Below are 17349 nucleotides of genomic sequence, written 5' to 3'. Positions count from 1 at the left end.
TTCGAAGAATAATATGCTTCAAGCAAGATCATTACGAAATTCTCTAATAATAATAATATAACACTGCATAAATATAAGGACTCAGCTTATTCTGCCATGCCAGCAATAAAAGTGAATAAAATTATTCCTCATTATTTTATTAAAATAAAAACACACACACACACACCTAAAGTACAAAATAAATACATGATATTATATTAATTGTCTTGATTTATAATAATTCTTCTTTATATATATTAGACTGTCACAGCTGCGAAAATGTCGAAAAAAAATTGAGGTTGACTGTGACATACAAATCGCGGGTGTAAGACGCTTGTCACGCACACTAGAGTAATAATCCTGGCCTGTTTTCACTGGCTGTCTATCAGCGAGAGGCTCTATCTAGACGTATAAATTATCTAAGATACTATGATGTATTAGCACAGAAAATTTCCATATATTTTAGGTTAATCATTTGCAAAAAAAAAATATTACTACAAAACTAATTCGAACCTACACTTATAATAATAAAACTGATTCAGATCTACCTATTTAAATATTTCAATACAATATAAACTCCTAAAAAAACTATCAACAAAAAAAATAAGCATGGGTTCACAAAAAAACAAACATTACATTGTTCACAGGGTAATAATTAACAAGTAAGTAATATTTTAATATACATTTCAACATTGGCATGCATATAGACTGACTGCTTAGTAACCCTAAACAGGCACAACTCAAAATAATGAATGTCACGATATAGGTACTTTATTATAGCTTTAAAGCCTACGCAATGTTAAGTGATCACCTCCCACATTATCTTGTAACACCAGAGGAATCACCGGAGCGTTATCAGAAACACCGCACAAGAAAGCTCATTCCATAGCTTGGTTGTACGTGGAAGTAAGTTCTTTGAAAACCACACTGTGGAGCACCGCCATACATCTAGATGGTGGGGATGATACTCTAATTTGGGGCGTGTCGTACGAAGGTGGAATTCGGCGGCGGAATCAGGTGAAACAGCTCTTTGGTATACACCCCGTGATAAATGCGGTAGAAGACACACAATGAAGCGACGTCTCTACGCAAGGCCAAGTGATCCAGCCGTTCACAGAGGATTGAGTCCCCGACAATTCGAGATGTTCTGCGGTGCACGCGGTCAAATGAATCGAGCTGATACTGAGGTGCGCCAGGCAAGAGATGACAGCAATACTTCATGTGTGGTCGGACCTGCGCTTTGTAGATCTCTAGAATGTGGGCCGGCTTTACTTTAATATTAAACATAGTGGCCCCCAATCTAACACGATGTTTTAAAGTTTGTACTTCAAAACATGCTTACATACACGCTCAGTAAATATTTTTGCCAATACAAATCCTACAGCAACTGGAAATAATTTTGCTCGATTGGTTCCTGTTGCTAGAATTCATATTTAATAAAGCGTTCATCTAAAGCATTTTAACTTATGGAACTATATTGACATTGTTAGGTTAACAAGTTATATATAATAAATATAAATATGGCATGAATATAATTAAAATTTGGCCACTATCCTAGCTGTAATAATATTGACACACTGTAACACAAATTATCTTGCTCCAAACTAGGCATAGCCTGTACTATGGGTACAAGAGAACGATGTATTTAATACAATATACTTAAGCATACATAAATATATTATATAAACGTCCATGACTCGGAAACAAACATCCATATTCATCATATAAATGATATGGGTCGTCAAAATAAATATATTAATATTATTGTAAGTATTCACACTGGGATACCTACCTACTTCAAACAACAAACAAATTTTACAAACCAAAACAGACAACAGTAAACAATTGTATTTGAACTTTAAAACTACTTCAACGAATCAAGTACATTTTCAGGCTTACATAACATTGATGGAATTATTTGAGTTAATAATTACTTCACTATTGAAATAAAAACTCAAGGATTTTTGAATGAATATATCATTCAAGTTGTTTCACGCGTCGTGATCACGGGGCGATTAAGTCATTAACGAGTGATTGGAAGATATAAATTATATTATCGGGAAAAAACTTCAAAGATCCTCGAACCTATGAATTCAAATAAAAATGTCTTACTATTAAATCAATTAACCAAAGTACCAAAATCAATGATTTTCTATACATATAGACAATACACATCATTTTAAAACAAGTTCAAAATATGGAACATGACAAAAATAACGATAATAAGCTTTGACCGCTATATCTATACATTACCGCATTTACTCCAGTCAATATATATTGTCCTTATAAGTTTATATGTTATTGACCAAAATAATCATTCATATTATTATTTATTAATTTTAATTCTTCTCTAATATTCCTCATTGTCTATCTAGTGTCTGTCTTATAAATGTCAATTAAATTATGACCGAAACCGCTGTACCGAGCTTTAGATATGTGAGGCGGGGGTTCTGTCAGTCTGCAGTCAAAGCTCATTGTATGACTGTCTGACACACAAGAGAGAATACCCAGAGATGAGTCAAATGTCCATATCATTGCACAAAATTATTTTAAGAAACAGAACTTTAATATGAAGAACATTACATACTTATTCACTTATTATTGTAGCAATAACAAAATTTGATATCTATTTAGCATCAAAATGTCGTACATCAATATCTTAAGATATGTCCGCCACTATGAATCTTATGTAAGTTCACGCTCTTTCCTTACCAATCCCCGCCTTGCCTCGAATGCCGGTGCAGCGGTATCGGTCAAGCTATGGTACATATGTTTCAGTTCCAGATCATGACAGCCGGAAGTAGGTCTGGTACATGGTGCCAAGCGAGGTTGTGAGGAACTGGCACCAGCAGCACCACCAGGTTGCGAAGCCGAACACGCCACGATAAACCACCCGGCTGAAAATCTAACAGATCACACATGTATGAGTATATTTTAGTTAAGATAAGTTTTTCAACCAAAATATATGGACGATATAGATTCGAGACGCCGTTTTGGAGAATACGCCTCCAATACTCTAACCCAACGGCTACTGTACCTACACCTTCATAAATCTTGGTATGTCAAGTAAACTTTATATAAGTATATCTTTATTTGGGAACATGCACTATATATGAAAAGCAAACACCTCACCATCTTTAGATTCTCCAAAGCCATCTCGAACTGCTCCATATTGTCGGAGATGTCTGCGGGTTCATCTTGCGACACGTCGCCTGCAGCGCCCGCCCAGCTGTAGCCGCCTAGTGACTTGTACATCAGCGCCAGACACAGCAGCATCACCACAGGGCACACGTACTGCAGCGCCACCACGCATAAGTAGTAGAAAACTGATGCTATCTGAAATTGTGAAACTCACTACAATACTACATTTCATAATCGCTTCTTCTTTTAATAATCTCAAATCTCCCAGGGCTTAGGATCTACAAACTAAAAAACTAATTTCTCATTCTTCATCATCATTTGTTCTGAATGATACCACCGATTGTGAATACAGCAACCGCCCACAGGCTATTAAATAATAAAATTTATTGTACGATTTTATATTGTTATGAACGGATTTTAATGGGGATTACTTCATGGAGTGCAGTTTGGTCCAATTTAAGAGATAGGATAGCTTTTATTTCGATATGGGACCCATAATTATTTTTATTTTCAATATTTGTTTTGTATGGACATATTTTCTATGAAAGAATTTAGTGACGCACGGTTTGACAGTTCCGCTGTGAAACAATTTAATAATAACATCAGGGAGCATTTTTTACGAAATAATTCTTGATATTTTGAAATATTATTGGCAAATTCCTATAATACAGCATTTTTTTTATTATTTACAGAACAACGTCTGTCGGGTCAGCTACTTTTTATATAAAAAAGTAGCCCACTGAGTTTGTTGCGCCCATTCTTCTCAGGTCTGAGGCATGGCTTTTTGAATGGGTGGTAGTTTTTGGTATTCAATAAGTGATTTTATATCCTATTTTGAATAAAAATATTTGAATTTGAATATAGAAATAAAGAATATAAAGTTAAAATAATTGTGAATTTAATTTGTAATTAATTTAGATTTACAGTTAAACAGTTTTGTTTTAATATTTCTATTGTAACCATATTTCTTAATCATGAGTTGTCTTCTGTGAGAAGTGACCAGAGAAATAACAAGATTGTTTCAAGCTCTGAGAGAAATATGTAGCAAGAGCCTTACCTTCTTCTGCAATTCAACATTGGTGATCCTGCCCGCCTCTTTCTTCTGTTCCTCAAGCCTCCTCTGAGCCATGTCGAGGTAGGCCTGCAGCTGTTGGGGCATCAGTGCCAGTCGCAGTACCATGGCCGCCACTATCAGAATGAGACGGAAAGAGTCATACTGGTCGGATGTCATTCTGTAAACATATTTTCACATATCCATATACTAATAGTAATTTATGCAACTGTTGTGTAATAAGGGGTATTAAAACACGAATGTGGGTTTATCACACGAGCCGAAGCCGAGTGTGATAATAGTATCACATGAGTGTTTTTATACCTAATAATCAACAGTGCATACAAGACTTTATCTACACCCATAATATGAATCCTCTATAAAAGATTCTGTAAAAGTTAGCTTACTGCTTACATTAAAAAGACAGTCCTAGTAACCATAATATCATCCAAAGGAGTGTTATTATGAAAACGGATGATATAATGTTGTACTGAATTTCATTGCAACACTTGATTCGATGATGTAATGGTTATTAGCACATTCGGTGTTTTAATGTTGGCAATAAGCTAACTGATTTAGAATCTTTAATAGAGGATTCTAGTCTGCGCTCTTAACATAACGCGGGTTACAGTTTACCCGAGGGTCCCGATATTTATAATTTCAGGACGGTTGATGTTCCAACGTTAACAGTCTTCTTTTTTTTTTGGCAAAATGAGGACTTAGTCTTTTAATCTCAAAATTTCATTCTCTTCCTCGTTATCAGCTTTATCTGTTTTTTACAAGATCAATCGCCAAAGGCGTGACCTCTGTTGTCGACAAGTGATCACTCCCATTTAGTTATTGCCACATTTGGAGGTTACGTTGATTTTATTTGGAGGGACATAAATGACGAATTTAATTTAATTTCTATTCACCACATTATTGATAATATGTTATCCATTTTTTGGTAAGTACTAAATAATAAACGAAGAAACAAAACAATTAACGCATGTTTTTGATGACGTAATATGTTAGATATTTTATAGAAATGACGAATAGAAGAAGGCCTAAAACTTAACCCTGTGGTACGCATAGGCATAGCTGTTTCAGTGCTTATCATTTCGTAAAAATTAACTGATTATCTTCTGTTCTCTAAGTATGATGACATAACATTCAAATCTTTATCTTGAACATCATGGTGATTTGAATTATTTTAAAGATTATCATGATCGACACAGTCAAACGCCATTGATAAGTCACAAAAAACTCTTAATGCATTCATAGATTCTTCCCAGGCAGAAACTGAACTAACTACTTCTGCATCAGCTGTAAATCGGCCTCTAATGGAACCATATGTCTTATTTTCTACTTTATTATTGAAAAAATGAGTAAACAATAATTATTGCTTATATTTTGGTCCAAAATTATTAAAATTTAAAATAATTTCAAAAGCTGTTACATAATTTGTAAATAAATTGTAGCTGGAAAATATTGTGTCCGTAATAATATTTAACAAATCAAACCATAAAGAAACAAGTAGTATATTTTTAATGTGTGAGGAATTTAATATTTATTTATATTTTTATTTTCATAAAACTCTTTAGCCAGCATAATGGTACATAATAAATGAAGTAATTCTTGTCCTATATTCACATCAATACGAGGGAATACTCTGGGGTGTAATATAAATATAATATATAAGTGCTCTGTGAACAGCTGGATCACTTGGCGTTGCGTAGAGACTTCGATTCATTGTGTGTCTTCCACCGCATTCGTGGTCATCACGGGGAGTGTTCCGAAGAGCTTTTTCACTTGATTCCTGCCGCCGAATTCCAACTGCGCACGACACGCCACAAATTAGGATGTCATCCCCGACATCTGTGAGTGTCCCCCACAGTGAGATTTTCAAGGAGCTCTCTTCCACGTACTACAAAGCTGCGGAATGAACTTCCTTGTGCGGTGCTTCCGGGATGATACGACATAGGTACCTTCAAAAAAGCGCGTATACCATCCTCAAAGCTCGCTCTTCGTGATCCCTCTGGTGTTGCAAGAGAATGTGGGTGGTAGTGATCCCTTAACATCAGGTGACCCGTACGCTCGTTTGTTCCTCTTTTCCATTAAAGAAACATTATTGTTATATACTTACCAAATAAACGAAAAGATTTTCCTTCTACTTAAAGACTAGACAGTTCTCAAATCTACTTTCTTATATCTAATATTCACCAGTGGGAGGCTCCTTTGTACAGGATGCCGGCTAGATTATGGGTACCACAACGGCGCCTATTTCGGCCGTGAAGCAGTAATGTGTAAGCATTATTGTGTTTCGGTCTGAATGGCGCCGTAGCTAGTGAAATTACTGGACAAATGACACTTAACATGTAATGTAAATGTCTCAAGGTGACGATCGCAGTTGTAGTGCCGCTCAGAATTTTTGGGGTTTTTCAAGAATCCTGAGCGGCACTGCATTGTAATTGGCAGGGCGTGTCAATTTTCATTTAAAAAAAATATAATAAACTAGTAAGTCCTGAGTCACTGATAGAGGTTACAGAAGTAACATAAAAAGGCAACTCACATAGGTCCCTCCATTCCGCTAAACACTCGCACAGTCAGGTAGTGCCTTGTGACGGGACGAACCCACATTAGAGCCAGAACGAATGGCATTGCAAAATTGGCATTCAACAAAACATACTTCAATTTGTTTTCACCATAATATCTGCAACATTGCACAAAATTCAAATAAAATATCAGTATCTGGTGGAACTAGGTACAATCACAATTTCTACGTGTGCCCCTATATTAATTAAATGCACAAAATCATGCAATTGCAAAATTAAAATTTATTTCAAGTGTTAATTAGGTTTTTTAATTGTTATTCAAAAGTCCTTGCTCTGTGATATGTGCTTAAGAAAATCCAAGCATTTTGCTTCTATTTTCTAATGGCTCGCTTAATCAGTGCCGCTGGAAAAAAACCTTTTTCATTGCCAACATAAACAATGATTCTACATTCTTCGTAATAAATTGCCTTTTTTATTAAAGTATAACTTCTTTTTCGTTGTAACTTTAAAGCAGGTTAAATGTAAAGGATTCAGTCGGCGAGAGAATGAGATAGGAAGCATTATACAGTGTATTGATACCAGGCGAACATGGTTAAAGAAGAGATTTTCTTATGTATGACGCGAGTATACATTAATATATTATATTATTATACGTCATGCGTTCGCCGTATTACTACATAGACACCAGAACATAAATATGGTAGCGGTAATAATAATCTCTTTCATAGCGTTTGAAATCATGTGTCATCCTAGCAACATATACCAGGACTTCATATGTAGTTTAGAGGTTTAATGTAAATTTTGCATTGGATACAGCCATTGCGATGATTAAGTTTTTGGACGCCAAATTTAAATTGAAAATGTGCTGCAGTCGCACTGTATGAACATCAAGATCAAAAACAGTAATTGACGCAGTATTCCAAAGGTATATGGATCATATTAAGACCAAAGTATTTATTTCATACCCTACTTACCATGCCTCTTGTATCATTTATCGAAAATATCAGCTCTGAGACTTAATAAATCTTTGTAATATAAGTATACGAATAAAATGTAAAACTTTATATCACTATGATCATTACTAAAATTGCCAATTATCATCTTCCCGAAATTTTACATTCGTCTCATTATCTTGAAGCCAAAATTTTTGAAGGTTTCACTTCGTGTGCACACGTTATTTTTAACTATCCAAGATATTTTTTAAAGTTACGACTGGAACACATAAACGTGTTTTATGGACTTTTTGAAAATAACCATTATTTTCTTTCTTAAACGCACTTAATCTTATAAAAAATACAAATATAAATACGCTAACAATATCTGTCATGCCAGTGGCAAGAGCAGCTTTACTCCCATTTTTTAAATTAATTTACTAATAAGTAAGAAGAGTAGTAACAACTCTATATATGTACTTATATAATCGAAACTCAAGTCAATTTCCTATTATTCAATTATTGTCATTGAGAAGTATAGTATAGTATAGTATTGTCATATAGAAGATCACAGAGATAAATTGACTAAGTGTCAAAGCACTGGGGCGTGGATTCGGATCCCACATCGTCCATAAATTGGATGAGAGGTCTTACACGAATGCTTTATGGTAGTCATAAATATAATAAACACCAGCAATTTTATAAATATGCTAAAAATAATCACCTGAGAGAGTCCCAATGCATACGAGCTACTCTGAATCCAGGAAATGTAAATAGTGTTCCAATAAGAGCAGCCCATACCGCCAATGATAATTTTATTATTAGCTTTGATGCTGGTCCACTAAAACAATAATAAAATATGGCTGCAAAAGCTGTGAAACACTGAAAAACCCTTAATCTTATCAACATCACCAACATTAATTCCCTGTCTTCTACAGTTAAGATCACTGAACTCTATCTGCCATATTTCTGATATACTTTACTGGCTTCTTCCACTCTCATTACGTAACCCCGTCATACAAGATCATTTATTCATGGTACTGTTAATAACCTGCCTATATCTGATTGTGGACTGTATGCTATGGACATATCCAATCTTCATTGACTATAATATATTTTTTGCTGACTATTATGTAGTAGATATATAAGAGTGGTATTCTTAAGTATCCACTACATAATAATATTTTTAAACCTAAAAACTGGTAAAAGTAGTAACAGCTCTATGAAATTACATACTAAGAAATATTTGAATATATTTAACTGTGTTTATGAAAGATTAATCAACTTCTGCTGCTTATATTATTTATACATTCATTTGACATTAGTTTCGGTACTACAGAGCTTGGAATTAATATATCCATGCCCTGTAGTATCTCATCAGCCAATAAAACGACACAATCATGAGGAGTTTTAGAAGAGAAACAAATTATGCACCCTGGGGGGTAGGATCCGAAAAAAATTTAAAGTCACTTGGTGACTTTGGGGATCTGAAGTCAGCACAGGTAGTTAGTACCCTCCTGGGGTAAAAATTCTGAGTGGACCACTGTCTTATTGTAGTGGAGGGAAGGGGGGTGTGGGCGCAGGATCTTGATGTTAGCTTTTATGAAATTGTGGCACTGAACCATTACTTCACGGCTGTTTTTGGTGCGAGTCTGGTGCTAATCTGGTTAAATTTGTGCCATTTTTCTGTCATCATAAGACGGCAGCATCACTCCTCCACATAAATAAGGCTCTAAGTCACATTTACAACATCCATTGCGCTGGGATGTTCTTATTCTTCTTACAACTTGGTGAAGCTCATGGCGACTAAATTTTTTCACAAATGGCTAGGGTATTTGTAATAGAATCCAGCTTAACATGCATTATTTACAACTATCAAGCAATCATGACATAATAAAGATCAAACTTACACGGAGCTCAATCCTTGATTCTCCAAAAACTTTGAAGCATTCTCATAGAAGCTATCATATGCTGGATCAACTCCCAACTCCAAATTTTTATCATCTACAATAAGCACCATCATGGCGATGAGCAGGAATACACAGAATGACACAATACATGTCGACCTCTCTCCAATTGACTCTTCACTTATAAAATACTGCTTTGTTAATGATAACAATATCTTACTGTATATAAGTTAAGGAGTTATTTGAATTCTCTGGGATTATTATGGAGCTGTTGATTGCATCCATTTGAAAATATTGTTATTTTTAATATGAAGGCAAAATTGTGCATGTACAAGTTATCTAAAACTATTCAATATTAAATTATATTATTTGATGAACTGTAGAGTGTAACAATTATATGATGAATATAGATGTTTGTTTCCGAACCATAGATGTTTAAGTGTATGTTTAAGTAAGTATATTATATTACCGATAGTACAGCTATATTTTGTGTATCTCTGAATCAACTCTAAAGATTTGAAATCTTTATTTGTGATGTGTCATGGGAAGGTGGAATTTGGTGGAAGGAATCAGGTTACATAGCTCTTTGATACACTCCTTATGATAAATGTGGTAGAAGATACACATTTAAATAATGTCTCTATGCAATGCCAAGTCATCTAGCCATCGAAATAGCACTAGACACCAACAATTCGAGCAGTTTTGTGTTGAACTCTATCAAATGCTATATCAATAACACATGTTGCGTCCAAACGATGCTGCTTTATGGCGTAATCCTTCTATTGGTTGCTGTTACTGTCTGCCAATAATCGATTGATATCGATATCATCCACAGAGTACTTATAGTAAAAATTTAAATATATTGTATTTCAATGTAATTTGCTTCGATTATTCTCATTATATATCACATTATATGATTTTTATTGTATTAAAGTCATTTTCCTGGTGGGTACAATAATTTTAATCCATATATGCAAATCTATGATTATTTTATGGCCCTGGTATAATAGCTGCCTGGCCTTAGGTTGCGAACACTGATGTTGTCTGTACCATATGGCAAAGCTGTTGAAAAGGATACAATGAAAATAGCACCACTAGTAGACACCAGACCATGCTCAAATTGAACTCATCCTTCAGTGGAAATACATATGTATAGAGCTGAAATTAATATATATATATATATTTCTTATATTAACAATGGTTTTATAATGAGCCCATCACACTAAGTGTTTTTAAGTATTGTTTTTTCAGCTGATGGTTTGATTGATACTCTCCACCCAGTACAATGCAGTGCCGCTCAGGATTCTTGAAAAACCCAAAAAATTGCGCTTGTCACCTTGAGACATAAGATGTTAAGTCTCATTTGCCCAGTAATTTCACTAGCTTTGGCACCCTTCAGTTCAAACACAGTAATGTTTACACACACACAGCTTCCCACTGGTCCCCCTAACCTACTAAAACACACATGCTTTTATTACTACATTCCAAAATAGAAAAATTATGAATGATATTAAATCTAAAACTGTGTCTAATCAATTATTTGTACCTTACAGTCATACAATATTTGTCTTCTCTGTATTGAATCTGTTCTTTTTCTAACAAGTACAATACTTAAAATCATGATGGTACCATCTACCTACACTGGTTCTGTTCTGTACAAAATTTAATTTACCGATTCACCTATCTGTTCTGGGAAACTCTAATTGCATAGTTTGCCTCAGATAGACATGATATTGGCGCTTGCACAGCATTCTGTCAATGTGTATTAATAGATTGTTTATAATTACAATGATTTGAGTGAATGTAACAGAAAGCTATTGAAACAAATTATAAGACCATGCAAATAATAATAGTCCATTACCTCTGACATAATATAAACAATGCATGTGTATAGAGAAAAATCAACTATCCATATGTATTCTGTATAAAATCTAAGATGCACCACATCCAAGGCAGTGACTGGAGCAGTTTCCAACTGAATATCCAAGTTTCGTGGTATGTGAAATGTTTCTGGTTTACCGTTGACCTCGTTTTTGCCACCTTTCTTGCTTTTTGGACGATCTTTAGGAACTCCGGCTAATGTTTTTAATTCACTATTGACTGGGTATAAATATCTGTAAAGACCCTGAGAGCACAATAGCCATCTTGCAAATGAATAACTGCTTAATTTTTGTATTAACGATACCATAATAAGTGTAATAACTAATTGAGCTCCAAGAAGCGCCTGAAAATATTGGTATTTATAAATATCGTAAAACAGTAAGGTTATTTATAAACTGAGATAACTAAACATACCATGACTCTAGTGTTAAAATTATATTTAATATTTCAAAACATATCATATATTTAAGAATTTTTCATTCTAGTCCCAATGTCATCTTTTTATTATTTATATCACAGAACAGTAACATTTTATAGTTACTTTATATTAACTATTACTTAAAAAAAGCTCAAAACTTGAAAAGTCAGAAATCTAAAGATAAGTCGTTTTTTTTTTAATTTTATGATCTCGTAAGTGAGTGGTAACTGAGTCAAGTATTTTCCGTCTTTTGTCTCGGTACGCAAGGTATTGTATAATAGTATTCTATGCTTGATAAATAAATAAAAATAATAAGCCCAGTAAAATAATAAGTGGGCACTGCAATGACGTTCTATACATATAGACAATGCACCTCATACAAATTCAAAGCTGAAATATGGCACATGCCACAAATGACACCTTCATAACTTTCGACAGCTATGTTTATACATTTCTGCGTTTACTCCAGTTGTTTAAAATATTATTGGTCAATAGGCAGCAATGTAAACACTATTTCAGTTTCAGCTGCGTACTTTGAATTTAGAACCCGATTTGGACAGTGACATCAGTGGAGTAGCAGTTAGGATTTTTTTTAAACCTAGACGAAAAAGAGGGTTGCTACTTGCTATACGTTTTACGTTCTTCAGTCTGTCCCTATTTTCCGATTAAGATCTGTTCTGTCGGAAGTTTTTTACGTTTTTAATCAAAAATCACACATATAAAGGGGAAAGGTTGAGTGTTTATTTATTGGTTTGTGTTTATATTTGTTACTTATTTACGTTCTAAAGAGATTTCGATCTAATAAGTTAAGTTAACCTATAATGAGAGAAACTAATACTCAAATATAATATTTTTATATCTATAAAATAAATAGGTAAAAGTGGTTAAATGTAACAAGGAACTTATCCTTGAATTAAATAAAATTTGCCTTTTAGACTTAGATATCTTTTCAAGGGTATGTTTTTGGTATGTGTAGTGTACTGTGTAAGCGGACATCAACATAATATATTTGTATGAAAGATTTTGTCAAATTATAAATGTAGGTAAATAAATAATAAAATAATTTTAAATCCAAAAAAAAAAAAATCCTTTACTTGTGAAATATAAATATGCTTATTTGGTTTGTAAATTTCTTCACATCTCTGTATTGCTACCAACTGGCGCCAATTCTCTTTCATTGTCTCGTGAACGGGAAAGCTGAAAAATATTAGCTTTAACATATTATTTGCGATGTACATAAGTATCAATAATTATAACTAGGTAACCATACTTCCATGATAATGTGTAAATAGCACTAGTATGTGAGTGTTCATGTTCTTGTAAGCCGTTCACATTTCACAAAATACAATATTGCTAATCATTGATCAGTCTTTTAAATTAACAAAAAAACAACCCTTTCCAAAAATACTATTCGAAAACAATAGATAAAATCTGCACTAAAAAGTATAAGAATAATTGCGTATTTATCTAATTAATAAATCAAATTCTAGTAACGATTATTGTTATTTTTGAATCGGTGTCCTCCCGCCGCTCTGGCCTCTCGCCTCCTCACGTCCTGTGTGCGACTCAAGCACATCTCACCGATAACTATGTTTGTAATTACTAATATACAAACCTACCTTGGCTGACACGGACTCCAAAAATAACAATATATTAGATTTATTAATTAGATTGTATAAAAATATGCAAATATTTTTATACTTTTTAGTATTTACATATTATATTTATTGTTTTGGAATAGTGTTTTTGACATCGGTTGTTTTTTTTAATTCTAGATTTTTAGTGAATCTGAACTACACTAACTAATAATTTGTCTAAATTTGTGTCGATCTACTAACTTTTACAATGCAGCAATGAACGGAAGCGCATTGCAATTTTATAACAGACAGTTCTGCCACAGATCGCACCCTTACCAGAAACCCCATCACCCATATCAGAAAGTTCTGAGGTAACAAACTTAAAAAAACATGTCGACGAATTGAGAACATCCTCCCCTTTTGAAGTAGGTTAAAAAGAGCAACTCTATTGTTTTCATTTCTGACTGTATACTTTCATCTGTCCCATTCTGACAAGCGGGTCTTGACTGGGGGACTTGTCAATAATTGTACCATATTTGATGAAAATATTCGATTTATTTATTAATTTCTTACGCTTTTTGCATATCAGTCTTATATAAATAAAATGACCTTACCGAAGATAAGTCACACCACCTTTTTTTTGATTCGTTAATGTATTATTTAAGCACTTTTTATAGCACACGCAGGCTTGTTGATTGACACACAGTTGACACACGAGTCACGACTAAGGAGAAAAGTATGCTTACATTGTTTTTAAGCACACTTTTGCCGTTTCGTTATCAGACTGCGAATGATATGTCCATATGTATAGAACGTCATTGGGGCACTGTTCAAATTCATTCTCATTATTTTACTTACACTTGGTTTATCAAAAATAGCAATTGTGTGGTTTTATGAAACCATGATGAAAGTGAAACTTATTTCCACATAATTACTAATATAAGCATATGTATCGAAATTATATATAATAAATTATGTTTTAATCAATAAACAAACAAAATAGCGTGGAGTACTGGCACAAATGAGTAATGATAGTCTATACACTACACGGTCAGCTGCTACGAACAATAGGCGCCGCCTGACCGTCACGTGACATGCAACACACAGACGAAAAAGTTTGCGACGATGTAATAAAAGTTTCACTTTAGAACCAAAATACAAATTCTATAGGAAAAATAATGTTGTTACTTTATTATTAGTAAAATGTTGGTGTATGGCCTTATATCCCGTGCCAATAAAAAATGTTGCTGACAAGTTGACAACTGACAAACGAAGAAGTCAAATTCTTATCGACAGTCGACTTTTATCGCAGTGCGCAGGCTCAAAGAAGTCGTAGTGTTCTTCAATAGCCGCGCACGGAGATTACTGTAACGTTATTGATTTATAGTCAATCGGTCACGGCTTACGCCTCCATTGTATTCCGTTCGATTACGGATGCGACGGAGCAGCCGTCAATAAGTTTAATATCAGGTGAAGTGTTGCTTAAATCCGTCGAAGATGGGTTCCTTATTTCGTAGTGAGGAAATGACTTTGTGTCAGCTCTTCTTGCAAAGTGAAGCTGCCTATGCATGCGTGTCTGAACTCGGAGAACTAGGGCTTGTTCAGTTTCGCGACGTAAGTACAACGCCCCTTTTCATTTACTATCTCGACCTAAATTTGATAAGGATTACTATGTGCTTCGTTTTAAACACACACAAAGCATTAATTTTATACATAATTTGATCTGTGTAATGAGATATGAAATTCAAATCAAATAGCACCTTTTAATGTATGATAAAGTAATAATCTCTCATAACTCTTAGCCAAAGCCCTTACTTTCACTTGATGTAATTTAATTACAATTGTACCTTATTAGTAATGGTGTTAGTGTATGGAATAACTATAGACTCCAACCAACAACAGAAGAGCAGGGTAGGGATACTCCTCACTAGATGGTAGAATCACCTGCTTTTAAATCATGAGGTGTACCTTTTTTATAGTTTCCCCAACATAGAAATACTCAGAAAGGACTCGAACCACACTTTACTCAAAATAGAGTTAGGTTTGCCTTCATACTCCTGAAACACACAAACTGTTTTTTTTTTGATATTTATATGGAAGATTATTTAGAGCTGAAACTTAAAATGCCTATAACTCCTTAAAGTGCCTTTGTGTGGTTTTAGTCCTTTCTACTTAACTATGTCCAATTAATATAACACACCTCCTATTTACTAGAAAAAGTTGTACTATAATTTTACCCATATATTATGTTAACTATTCTGTACAGATAAAGCTAAAGCTATTCTCAAAAAATAAATTGATAGAGAAAGTTGGGTGTAAATTAGATATTTCAAGCACACTTGTTTTACTTGGTTGTGTTACAATATTTAAAATGTAGGAAGCTTGTTCTAATTTCAAATGTAGGAAAACCAAATTTATTATGACTTGCTTAATGTACAAAATTTATTGAATTAGGTGTTACTTTGCGGAAATCCATAATTATACAAGTGATTTAAGTTTTCTTTAGTGTTAATTCCGCCAATATTTCTTTTAAAACAATTCGACTCAAATCTGGCACGAGATTTTGGCGAGACAACACGTCCTGAGGATGCCTCGTGTAGAGGCGAAACATGTGTCAAACTGTTTTAAAAACAAATATTGGCGGAATTAACACTATAATATTATACTATTGAATCACATGATTTTGAATTGCTAAGCAGTTTCATTATCACAATTAAGGATAAGATTGCACATATTATATTATTTAATCAATAATTGATTGATTTTTTATCAGCACTTATTTGATAATCTGAGTTATATAACATTTTTCTTTTTCTCCTTAACTGAATAAACAGTTCTTTGAAGGGTGTAATTGTATAATATGTTTAACTGATTTATTGGTCTGTTTGACCATTCCATACTTAATTAACATGTTACCTGCTAAAATACAACATATGTATTTTAAGATCAAATACAGCTTAGCTAATTGTATATCAGGGCTGTACCCCATGCATGTTGAGTAGGGTTAAAACAGGTATATAGAGATAAGTGTTAATGAATTAAATTCAACCCTTCTAAGGCTAGCAGTGTGTGAAACATTACAAACACATAACACACATGGAGTAATGTGCTCACCCCTATCTTCTCAATTCTGCCCAAAAAGCTTGAAAATAATTTGTATAGGATATAGTAGAAAGCTGTTATTGAAATGAACTCATTCACTGCTAGCCTCAGAAAGTTATAGTAGGTAAAAAAGTATATTTTGTTTAATATTATTCCGTTATATCAATATTGTCATAACAATTATTTCAAGGGCCCTATTGTTTCAGCAATGATTTTATCCCCGCACATACTAATGTGTTTTTGGTCTTCCTTTTCCAATTCATATATTTATTTGACATCCTTATGGTGAATGGTGAGAAAACCTAGACACACCTGTAAAGATTTCCAAACTTATTAGTGTTTTAAACTTTTTAACTCACAATGGCCCAAGCTTTGAAGGGCTTGAACACAGGTGGTTTTCACCACAAATAAAGTGCACAATAAACATTGAGCTGCATCAAAATGTATCAAAAATTTACATTTTTTTTTCTGAATAGTTAAATCCCGACGTAAATGCATTCCAACGCAAATTCGTCAACGAAGTTCGTCGCTGCGATGAAATGGAGAGGAAGCTGCGGTATCTGGAGAAGGAGATCAGACGTGATGGCATCCCAATGTTGGAGATACCCGGGGAGTGTCCAGAAGCACCACAGCCCCGAGAGATGATAGATCTTGAGGTGAGATGAAACTAAATCACTTAACTATTAGATGTAAGGTTGGTTTCCCTTGGTGAGTGAGTGATGATACACGCGCGTATCTTCCTCTTAGTTATACTTTGGCAAATTGTTTTTCGAGACTTCGCAATTATATTTCTTCTAAAACGTACATTTATACTTAATAACTATAAG

The 17349-nt window shown here is 33.9% G+C and overlaps 2 protein-coding genes across 5 annotated transcripts in view; one reads left to right on the top strand and one right to left on the bottom strand.

Moving 5' to 3' along the window:
- LOC126976691 (transmembrane protein 161B) lies at positions 1-11999 on the bottom strand. Its single transcript, XM_050825192.1, has 9 exons — positions 11840-11999; positions 11406-11768; positions 10623-10702; positions 9548-9763; positions 8362-8478; positions 6723-6863; positions 4178-4352; positions 3112-3315; positions 1-2884 (listed from the first exon to the last, which is right to left on the bottom strand). The coding sequence occupies exons 1-9, from the start codon at positions 11840-11842 to the stop codon at positions 2765-2767; spliced, it is 1419 nt and encodes a 472-aa protein (XP_050681149.1). The 5' UTR covers positions 11843-11999; the 3' UTR covers positions 1-2764.
- A 2722-nt stretch (positions 12000-14721) lies between these two features.
- The window catches only part of LOC126976681 (V-type proton ATPase 116 kDa subunit a 1), a 47259-nt gene continuing 44631 nt past the window's right edge, over positions 14722-17349 (top strand). For all 4 annotated transcript variants that reach the window (XM_050825158.1, XM_050825157.1, XM_050825160.1 and 1 more), the window contains exons 1-2: positions 14722-15034; positions 16999-17178. In XM_050825158.1, the coding sequence (XP_050681115.1) occupies positions 14918-15034; positions 16999-17178 (297 nt within the window). In that variant the 5' untranslated portion in view covers positions 14722-14917. The remainder of the gene's footprint in view (positions 15035-16998; positions 17179-17349) is intronic.

Source organism: Leptidea sinapis, chromosome 42 (assembly GCF_905404315.1).
Source record: "Leptidea sinapis chromosome 42, ilLepSina1.1, whole genome shotgun sequence".
Taxonomy (NCBI): domain Eukaryota; kingdom Metazoa; phylum Arthropoda; class Insecta; order Lepidoptera; family Pieridae; genus Leptidea; species Leptidea sinapis.
This window is presented reverse-complemented; position numbering and strand designations above follow the sequence as displayed.